This window comes from Austrofundulus limnaeus, unplaced genomic scaffold (genome assembly GCF_001266775.1).
Source record: "Austrofundulus limnaeus strain Quisiro unplaced genomic scaffold, Austrofundulus_limnaeus-1.0 Scaffold2555, whole genome shotgun sequence".
NCBI lineage: Eukaryota > Metazoa > Chordata > Actinopteri > Cyprinodontiformes > Rivulidae > Austrofundulus > Austrofundulus limnaeus.
The window spans coordinates 5,753-16,944 of NW_013954957.1; the positions used below are offsets into that span (position 1 = coordinate 5,753).

At 42.9% G+C, this 11,192-nt stretch overlaps 2 protein-coding genes across 2 annotated transcripts; one reads left to right on the forward strand and one right to left on the reverse strand.

The window, feature by feature from the left end:
* Positions 1-4: 4 nt before the first annotated feature.
* Positions 5-1,603, reverse strand: LOC106511158 (tubulin beta-4B chain; the record flags this gene model as incomplete). Its single annotated transcript, XM_013999906.1, is given in 5 exon segments — positions 5-218; positions 308-552; positions 637-747; positions 1,154-1,262; positions 1,467-1,603. Coding segments are annotated over 5 exon segments (736 nt in total), but the record flags the coding sequence as incomplete, so codon positions are not given.
* Positions 1,604-2,572: 969 nt separating this feature from the next.
* On the forward strand, positions 2,573-11,056 carry nrde2 (NRDE-2, necessary for RNA interference, domain containing; the record flags this gene model as incomplete). Its single annotated transcript, XM_013999905.1, is given in 18 exon segments — positions 2,573-2,660; positions 2,907-3,012; positions 3,225-3,428; positions 3,536-3,673; positions 3,832-4,085; positions 5,044-5,261; positions 5,370-5,594; positions 5,781-5,970; positions 6,066-6,199; positions 7,142-7,262; positions 7,792-7,964; positions 8,051-8,222; positions 8,311-8,531; positions 9,372-9,828; positions 9,915-10,297; positions 10,376-10,518; positions 10,653-10,794; positions 10,985-11,056. Coding segments are annotated over 18 exon segments (3,414 nt in total), but the record flags the coding sequence as incomplete, so codon positions are not given.
* Positions 11,057-11,192: the final 136 nt, after the last annotated feature.

Below are 11,192 nucleotides of genomic sequence, written 5' to 3' on the forward strand. Positions count from 1 at the left end.
TTCAGCTGGCCAGGGAAGCGCAGGCAGGTGGTCACCCCGCTCATGGTGGCTGAGACCAGGTGGTTGAGGTCACCGTAGGTGGGTGTGGTGAGTTTCAGAGTACGGAAGCAGATGTCATACAGGGCCTCATTATCAATGCAGTAGGTCTCATCTGTGTTCTCCACCAGCTGGTGGACAGAGAGCGTGGCGTTGTAGGGCTCCACCACCGTGTCTGACACCTGGAAGAGGAACAAAGGAAGATGAAACAGGGTTAGCAGGAAGAGGGACAAACTTTTCATCTGAACATATTTGAATGAATTATAAGAACCTTAGGTGAGGGCACAACACTGAAAGTGTTCATGATGCGATCCGGGTACTCCTCTCGGATCTTACTGATGAGGAGCGTACCCATGCCAGAACCCGTGCCTCCTCCCAGAGAGTGCGTGAGCTGGAAACCCTGGAGGCAGTCGCAGCTCTCGGCCTCTTTTCTCACCACATCCAGAACAGAGTCCACCAGCTCAGCTCCCTCAGTGTAGTGGCCTTTAGCCCAGTTATTACCAGCTCCACTCTGGCCTGTGACACACAAAAATTAMGATATTGTAGCGTACGTSTAYGTAAAYGTGTWAAACTKSYWWTTTYTCAAACTAAAATGCTCACCAAAGACAAAGTTGTCAGGTCTGAACACCTGACCGAAAGGACCAGACCTCACAGAGTCCATAGTGCCAGGCTCCAGGTCCACCAGAACTGCACGAGGAACATACTTGCCTCCTGAGAAATAAAAATACGCAGAAAAGGTCTAAACAAAATTTATATTAATAATTTAATACTGACTTGGTGCTTTATTATAAGTTTACATTAAGCAGTCAAATGTTGTTCACCCCATTACTATGTTTTCACAATTAAATGCTAACCTTTTTATGCATTAATTGTTAGATTTTAAGTAAGGTGAATAATTAACGCGGAGCAGTTGTGGTAGACTTTGTTAGCTTGTATGTTGGAAACTGATCCATAGTAACCGTTGAATTTAACAAACGGACGTTGAAGGCCCTCTGCTGGATAAACACAGTGCTTATGGGGGGTTTGCCGAGAAGGTATTGCATTACCTTCGGTCTCACAAATTATCTAATCTAACCTTGTAGCTAAGAATGCTTAGCAAAAGAAGCTAAGTTTAAACCTGAGGCCTCGTTGTAATACACGTTGATCCGCTCCAGCTGCAGGTCGCTGTCCCCATGGTAGGTCCCGGTCGGGTCGATGCCGTGTTCGTCGCTTATCACCTCCCAAAACTACAAAAACACAAAAATAAGAAAATATATATTAAAACGGTAAATATATAGGATAACTCGATTGACTTAAGCAGCTAAAGCCCAACCCAAACGCTGTTAACCGTTATTATTTTTGCTAAGTAAGCTAACGATAAGTTTAGCAGCCCGCGGAAACTGATTCTAACTTTGAATCCATCGTTTTTCACATCCCGGTGTCTCTCTTACCTTCGCTCCGATTTGGTTGCCGCATTGGCCAGCCTGCAAATGAACAATCTCTCTCATTTTTATCAAAAATWAAAAAGAAACAACTTAGTCGGACACCAAAAAAAATACTTGTACGCACTCTTCAGCAGCACTCCACAAATGAACAGTGAGGTAGATGCGAAACGTTCTTAACGGTCGATTGCGCGCACGCAATTGGACAACCAAGCTGTCGGTCAAATCGTGCCACGCATATGATTGGTTGTTATAACTTACCGAACAATTGCGCGCACGCAATTGGACAACTAAGCTGTCAGTCAAATGTGCCACGCATCTGATTGGTTGTTATAACATACCGTTCGATTGCGCAATCGCAATTGGACAACCAAGCTGTCAGTCAAATCAAACCACGCATCTGATTGGTTGTTAGAACTCACTGTTTAATTTTAATTGGCCAGTATTCCTAACCCTTGGTTCCTATAGTGACATCAAAGAAAAACATTCGCTGTTGGGGCCGAAGCTTTTTTTTTTTTTCATTTGGTCTTTCGTACAACATTTATAATTTCAACAACATTCATAATCTTCACATGTCAACGTTTATGCTCCGATGAAACCTCCGTTATACATTGTAGTTACATGACCCTCAATCCAAAATAGTAAGTTTATAAAGATAACAACCGTCATCTTTATGACCGTTAGCATGAGAGCTAATAGCCAATCAGCCGCCTTGACTCCAGTTTCAGGCTAAATGAGCAGTTTCTATGGTAAACTTAACTTTATGACAAAAATACATGAACAAACCATCCAACTGTCAACTGCGTGCTAACAACCAAATGTATGCAAATATCTTTCTTGTCTTAGAAATGACACAGCTTATTTAATCCACTAGCTCTGTGTGCTATTAGAGCTTCCAGCACAAACTCAGAAACTTTTATAGCAAATTATCATAAATATTTTAGCCTCATATATTACATACATTTATTTTCAACAAATGCGCTTTCTTTTACTCCAATGAATAAGAGCATTTTATTAATCATATTACTTGATGACTTATTTACTTTTACTTCGCTGTTGTTTATAGTAATTTTCTTTCAAATGACTGTACAACTCAATGAGTGACGTCATATTCATGCGACTGTTTACATGCGACATCAGACATGGCTCTCTTTCCAGCTTTTGCCGAAGCGGCTAAAAACAAAGTTGACGATTCGGCTAAAGGTGATTCTTTCATGTAGCACGTACCTATTAATATTTTTTAATGTTAGTAGCTTATAGTCAGAAAAAAAACCGGAAATAAAAAGATTAAATTCGCGCTAAACGTTCGCTTGTCGTCGGAGACTTGAATTACAGAATTCAGCTTCTGTGAAAACATAATTTTATGTAACATTTTAGACTATTTTAAAGGAGTCATAAATTGTTTACAATTGTTGTTACAACACATTTTATTGTTTGTTTTTCTTTCAGAGTTAGATTGGCTGAATAATAAGAGTTTTCTGACCGGGGATGCGCTCTCCCTTCACAGTCGTTTTACAGACAAGAACAGTGAGAAACCCAACCAGAGGGAAGCGAGGTAAAAAWAAATAAATAAATAAATAATTTGTGCAGTCACAACACATTTTTCTTTCATACTGCTATACCTGAATCCTGTTACTAAAATATCACCGTTACACACTTTATAACTTCCTTGCGAAGACGCCAGAATGCTGGGCTGAAAATCAGTTTTTATAAATGAGAAATTCTGTTCATATTTCATTGATGTTGAAATAATTTTATACTTCTTAGTGCCGCAAGAGATCTTACCTCTACTGAGGAGGAAGAGAGAGGAGGAAGTGAAGTGCCACCTAAAAAGAAGAAAAAGAAAAGCGAAAAAAGGAGGAAAAAGAAGAAAAAGCACAAGAAGAAGAGCGGGAGGTATTCAAGCAGCAATGGGTCAGACTCTGACAACATCTATCCCAGTGACCTTAAAAGGGAAGAAGAGGAAGTTAGKTGAGGACTGACAGTTTGACTTCACAGATGTTTATATTCCTTTATTGCTTTTTAAAAAATTTTTGTATGTATTTATGTTTTTTATGTGTGTGTGCATGTCCATGCAGGCAGCAGGCTCCGTTGGCGAGTCACTTCTCCTGGTTGGATGATCTCCAGTCACCCACAGATCAGCCCTTCTGCGTGGATCGTAAACCTGACCCGGCTAACTGGACTTACAAGTCTCTGTACAGAGGAGACATTGCTAGGTAGCACATGCTCTTCACCACCAGCCGTGCACCACAAACATTTAGAACTAATATGGCTTTCCTTGTGGAATGGGAACAGTTTTCTGGATCCCTGTTTATGTAAACAAAATGTAAAACTTTACAGAAACCTTGACTGTAACTTACTGTTTGTGTCTCAGGTATAAGAGAAAAGGCACCTCCTCTTTGGGTCTGAACTCTCAGCGGCAGGCTGTCAGCTGGGACGATTCAGAAACRAAAAAGAAACAAAAGGGAAGGGACAGTAAAGCAGCAGACCGATATTATTCAACAGCCAGTCGGCAGATGCTGAGGTCTGAGCCTCCAATTCCTGTATTATCCTCTGATAATAGTGATGCCTTCAGGTCCACCGCCTTCCTTCCGCTTGGTGATGTTGATAAGGACAACAAAGAGTCAGGTACTTGTTTAATTTACAGTAAACATAATGGCTTCAAACATAAACACATAAAATGGTTCAGAGAATTAATGTAAGAGTTTTTGTTTAGACATGAAGAAAATTATGTCATCTTATGCGTGGTTCACAGGGCAACATTTTAAAATTGACGTTTGATTTTCAAAGATTGAGTGACCCCACACACGACGATAAAAATAATCAAGGATATAACATATTTGGCCCTACAGTGTGTGGTGTGCAGACACACAGCAAAGACAACACACCCCACACAAACAGATTTCACTCATGAACTCATGAGGATGTCAGATGGAAAAATTTAGCGAAACCTCTCAAGATCAAACACGAGTTCAGAGTAAATAAACATGACCGCTGTGGAAGAAGCAATGACGGCAGTTTGTGGACTGTATTTATCAGAGAATAAACAAAAAAAAAGACGTCTCCGCTGTCCGCCGGACATGGCAGTTTTTTTTCCATCACCTTGCTTTCTGATTGGACGCACGTCACATTCAACAGGCTGCACGCTCGTTTTTCCTCTGGAACACCACACATGCTGAGATATCAGGCCAAGACGATCCAACGTGTTGAATATCCCCGATTTGAGATTGGAGCGGTCCTGACGTCCTTCAGAGCTGACTGGATCAGTCTGAACACACCACACACAGCAGGAATATCTCCTAAGATTGACTTTAGARCCATCACCATAATTGGGGCATTCAAAAGATTGTTGGAAGGGCATGTTTCTGGTCAAATATCTTTATAATCTTGGCGTGTGAACCATGCATAATGAAGTTTGGTGTCCTTAATGTTATTTTCAAAGTTTAATCAAAACATCTACAACTCTGTTTTTTCTCATCATACAATCTTAGTCTAAAACTCTAGTATTACAGGCGGTGGGCGATATGCATTGTTTTTGTACTCTTTTTGCTTTGACTAGTTTCTAATACTGATCTTTTGGATTTAGGTGACAGAGTACAGACGTTGTCAGTAAATCCCCTCGGTGTGTATGACTCGTCCACGACACTCTGGCTGCAGGGAAAAGGACCACAGGACAATCAGAAGGTGGAGTTGGAGACGGAGGAAACCCCGGTGCGTGTAGTTGGGAGGACTGAGGAGTTCAACAAGCGGCTCAGAGAGCAGCCGACAGACACACAGCTGTGGATACAGTTTATAAACTACCAGGTGAGACGTTTTTTTAAATACTTCTTCCTATTATCGGTTATTATAACAATCCAATTGAATAAATCAAGACATCGTTTCATTAACCAGTAACTTCCTCACCTCCTGCAGGATGAAGTGAGTGCCGTGGCGTTTGGAGGCGAGGAGGAGCAGCAGGGCAGCGATTCAGCTGAGCGCCGTAAGTCCTCCTACAGGGCCATCCTGGAGAAAAAGCTGAGCATCGCTGAGCGAGCCGTGGCCTCCAATCCCACCTGCATCGCTCTGCAGCTGGAGAAGCTCAAGATCTGCCAGGAGCTCTGGGAGCCTTCAGCTCTCGCTAAAGAATGGAAGAAACTCGTAAGTTTCCATAAAAAGAACATATTTGTATTTTAAACTTGTAATGCGTTGATGACGTCGTCTGGCAGTAAGACCCTGTCCTGCCGCAGTGACCTTTTAGTGGAGTTTTGGAAGTTATTTTAGCGAAGAAAGCATCGCTTGGTTAGCTTTTGTATATTTTATTGTTAAAATCATGTTTTATTTCAGGTGTTCCTCCATCCAAACAGCGCCCCCTTATGGAGGAAGTATCTCCTCTTTACTCAGAGCTACTTCAGCTTCTTTACTGTGACAAAAGTCAACTCGGCGTATGGAAAGTGCCTGAGCACGCTCAGTGCTGTGCGAGACGGCAGCATGTTGTCTCATCCGGCGCCGCCAGGAATAGAAGAAGACATGTTGGGTAAAATATATTTATTTACCTGTTTTTCTTTTCTCATAGATTCAGTTGGAAACTAAACCCACCTTCTTCTTTTTTTCTTTCTGTTTTTGCTTCAGATATCTTCACCCAGCAGTGTCATTTCCTGCGGCAGTCGGGTCATTCTGAGAAAGCGATTTCTCTGTTTCAGGCCATGATGGACTTTACTTTTTTCAAACCTGACAGTGTGAAAAATCTGTCCACCAAGCAGCAGGTACACAAACAGACCASAGAGATTTAGTCCTGAGCAATGGTGGGCACAGTTCCCATAAAGCACTAATAAGGGAACTAATTTCCTGATTAGTGCTTTAGGGCTTTTGCTAATTTCTTAATTTATTAGTGGATTAGCACTTGCTAAATTTATAAGCATTAATTGAGTTCTTTAAATATTATTGATCATCATTATTGTCAACAGCTGAGGGTGAAAGCTGTCAGACGTGTTGCGTGTCAAATATCCACTAGATCAGTGGTTTTCAAACTTTTTTGCTTCCGACCCACAAAATAACACGTGCAGACACTCGTGACCCCATATATTACTTGTTTATGTACGCAAACTTTGCTAATAACTCTGTTAAACATGGGAATAATAATAACTGTACACAGACCTAGTAACTATGATACTAATTTTTATTCATTTATGATTATTTCAAATTGCCATAATCATGATTAAAATATTCCATTAGCATTTTTTTTTACATTTAAACTGATGTCTGAAAATCATTTGGGGACCCTCACATGATGTTTTGTGGCCCACAAAGAGGTCTCGACCCCAACTTTGGGAAGCACTAAACTCTATGAAATATTAACAATATTCTGCACACAGAAAATATTGTCTCATGTTGACTCTGAGGAGTGTTCCATGGCTCAGCTGGGTTTTTAGTGCTTTAGAATTAGCTTTTGATAAAATTTTAAGTGTGTTAGTGCTTTACAATTAGGGGACCTAAATATTAAAGTTAGGGTTTTAGGGTTATTGCAACTAATTTTTAGATTAGTGCTGCCCACCACTGGTCCTGAGTTTCAGTGATTAATTTGTGGTTCATCTTCATCAAATAAAAAAAATAGTTCAAAGCATTTTATTTATTTATTTATTTATTTATTTTGGTGGGAGAGTTGTATTTTGTCATATGTGAGTTTCCGCCTGTTTCCATGTGGACAGGTTGAGTTCTTCGAGCCGTTCTGGGACAGCGGGGAGGCGAGAGTTGGGGAGGTCGGCGCTAAAGGCTGGAAATCCTGGATGATCCAACAAGAGCGAGGAGGTTGGGTTCAACCAAGCGAAGGTAACGCATACAGTCAGACATTTAAAGTGCCTGTGACATCAAGTTTTTGTGATAAATGTGAATGTATTTTTGGAAAAGAGAACATCGATAACATATTGCAAAACAAATTTCAAGCCATTGAGATGAATAGTTGTAGAGATATTTGCATGTAAAGAAACAGGAAGTGATGTCAAAGGGGAGTGTCTGCATGTAAACAGAACGATGCTACAATAATTAGAGAAGAATCTGATGTTTCTTTAGGTTATTTTGAGTCACTGTCAGAGTTGAAGAAGAGTTTGATTAAGATTGTTTCAATAAACAAAGACTAGAGAGTTCTTAAAGAGTTCCCCTTTGATGTCACTTCCTGTTTCACTTTGCTGAGCCAAGTTCAAGAGGAAATATGCCAGTTTTGGGACAAAATGGGTTAAATCGTGTATTATGCTAATTTAAGACATCTAAAATGACAATATGATGGATTACATGATTCATATTATCAGTGCAATAATGATAGTCAGGCAAAACGAGCTTGTTTTTGTTGGTTTCTCTGCAGAGGAGGAGGAGGATGAGGAGGAAGAAGAGGAGGAGGTGAAGGACGGGAGCCTGCCCCGAGCTGCAGTGTGGCTGGATGTGGAGTCGTCTCGGGAAGCAGCTCATTGGCTGCCCTGGAGACCCGACAAGACCAAGGGCCAGTCGGAGGAGGACTGTGAGGACCCTGACAGACAGGTCTTAGGAACCCTCTGAGGATGTTTAAAGTCTTGGTCTCGTTTCGTCTCTGTTCAACATCCCCGCCTTCCTCTCACCTTCTCCAGGTGCTGTTCGACGACATCGGCCCATCCCTAATTTGCCTGTCTTCACCAGAGCTCCAGCTCCGACTTCTTCTCCATTTCTCATCCTTTCTGGGTCTCCCGGTGCACTCTGCGCCTCCTTCTGCCCTGTGTCAGCCCGACCTTCTCCTGGAGAACCTTTCTCTGCTCACTCAGGGTGAATATTACACGAGACCAGCTGGGATTTCCCGTTCGGCTCACACGGTGCGTCTTTTTAGACGAGAGTAACGACGTGTTCTCAACAGGTAACGACCCCCAGCGTCCTCTGACGTCCTACGATCTGCCTGACCCCGGGGTTAACCCTGTAGGTCACATGACCACCCTTCAGGGAACCAGGAAGTGGGCGGGGCTCGGGCGGCAGGGTGAGAAGTTTCTCACCAACGTGCTCAACACGATGCAGCCTCTCCTCCCTCCCCACCACCGAGCCGTTCTGTCACTCTGCTGGATCCAGTACGAGAAACTCAAGGTGTTCTGTTTAACTCTAACAGCAGTGTGCAAAAGTCTTGAGCCGCCTTTTACATCTTTACATGCTGCCTTTAAAATGCCTGTGACATGCATAGCTATGAAATACAAAAAGTCAAAGAAAATATATTTATATTTAAGAAACTTGGCACAATACATGTGATTTTACCCATTATGTCACATAATTGGCATATTTTCTTCTGAACTTGGCTCAGCCAAAGTGAAACAGGAAGTGACATCAAAGGGGACTCTTCAAGAAATAAAACTTTCTCGTTTTGTTTATTTAAACAATATTATTTGAACTCTGACTCATCTCTCTATGACGGTGATTAAAATAATCCAAAGAAACATCAAATTCTTCTCTACAGTCTGTGTTATTAGTCATTTTAGCAATGCTCTGTTTACATGCAGACATTCCCCCTTTGACATCACTTCCTGTTACTCCACATGCAAATATCTCAACAACTGCTCATCTCAGCGGCATGAAACATTTTTTACAATATGTTTTCAGTGTTATCCTTCCAAAAATACACTCATTTTTATTACAAAAAAAATGATGTCACAGACAACTTTAAGGAGTCAGATTCACTTGTGAACTTTTAAAGTGCCTGCTTCACTCATTTTGATAGATTTTTAGAAATAAAGCCCATAGATATTATTTAAGCTCTGTCACCTTTTTAGTTTTTTGTCCTCTACTTGTCTAATTTCCTCAAATCTTTTAAGAGCCGCTTGAATTTAAAATGTAAAGAAATGAGGAAGATACCAAGCCTTTTGCACAACATTCTAATTCATATTCTAGTTTAAAAAAATATCCTCTAACACTCTTTTTTAATTTGCTGGACAGGTTTTGCGCTGCTTGCGAAGCGCCCATAAAAAGCGACTTCGCTCTCAGGGTAAGAGCAGCAAGCGAGTTGTTAGGAGGCTGCTCAAAGAACCCGAGAACCGCTCGTCGCTGGCGTTGTGGCGGGAGTACGCGCACCTGGAGTGGCTGCTGGGGAACCTGGACGAGGCCCGTAAGGTGTTCTCCACGGCCGCTGCGATGGGCGGAGCCAACGGTCTGAGCAGCCCCGCCCTGTGCGATCTCTGCCTGCTGTGGGCCCAGCTGGAGGTGGAAGACGGGGTTAAGGAGCATGCGGGGCGACTCCCTGACGTAACCACGTCGCCGGCCGTCTGCGTTCTGGCCCGGCTCGCTGAGGGAGCGTCATCCGGGTCCGTCTCCCCCGTTTTCATCCTGAAAGCCAGGAGGTCATTCGAACAGGCTCTGGACCAGAACATCCAGAGGCTCCAATCAGACAAAGAAGGTTGAATTTTGCTCCACTAGAACTCAGCTGTAAACTCGAGTCTTTTGCATTTTTATTGTTTATCTTGTTTGTTTTTATCCCACCAGGAAGCTCAGAGGAGAGTTTGAGGTTGAGAGAACTGGTCGGCTGCTTCATCCTGTTCCAGTACCTCACAGTTGGCATCCAGGCGGCTATGGCTGTTTACGCCCAGGCGAGGGAGAGGATGGAGGAGCTGCTCCTCAAACCGGCACCAGAAGGTCAGCAGAACCGCAACAAGACGGTCGCACCCGAGGCGAGCCCCTCCGCCGACCTCACGAACAGGACGGGCCGTTTGGCTTCAGAGTGCGAGGCGCTGTCGGTGCAGCAGGCGGCACTGCTGAGGTTCCACGGCAGCACCGCGGTGTTCCCTCTGGCTACGCTGAGACAGATGCTCACCTCCGCCCTCTCCGCCTGGCCCAACAGCGCCCCCATGTGGAGCATGTACCTTCAGGTTTGCTCTTGATCTTCACTCTGGGTCGTTCAAAACCAATAAGAGACGTCGGTGTTAGTTTACACACGTGTGTTTCAGGTGGAGAACCGACACCACAGCGCCGGCCGGGCTCGGCGGTTCTTTCACACCGTTACCAGAGACGGCAGCAGCAGCGTGGTGCCCCGTCTGTTTGCTATTGTTGCCGAACAACAGAGGAAGCAGCTGGTGGACGCTGCTCAGAGGTAAAAAAAAAAAAAAGAAAAAAAGACACAAGTAACAACGCCATAAAAAATCTAATGTTTATTATACCTCTTTTCTACAAATAAAGTGTGAGATTTGTGCAAAATAACACAAGTATTTCTCGTGTTATTTTTAGATCATGCTGCTTTGATAAGCCCTCGCCTCTGCTGCCAGAAATCGGCCTCAGTAACCGAATCCGCGGACTGTTTGAGAGCGCCATAGCAACAGAGACGGGCGCTCACTGCTCTTTGCTGTGGAGGATGTACATCCACTTCCTGGTGAGACAGAAAAATTCCTCACAAACATCCTCTGGTTACTCTGCTGACTAAAAATAGAAGAACGGTTTCTAATTAATGTGCTTTTCCCACAAAATCCCCCATCGTTTACACAAACTTGTGAAAACTTAGTGGTTAATTTATGTGTGGATGTAAAGTGTTTTTTTTTTTTTTTTTTTTTGTGAATTTGTAGGTGTCTGAAGGTAAAGTGGAGAAAGCCAGAGGGATCTTCTACAAGGCCTTGCAGAGCATCCCCTGGGCCAAGGTGAGACTCGGTCATTAAAGTTTTATTGCCCCAGCAGCAGAGGATCTCTCGTTTTTAACACTAAACTTGCTCATCATTTCTGTGAGTTTTTGTGTAAATGTGTTTTAATGTGTGTGTGTGTGTGTGTGTGTGTGTG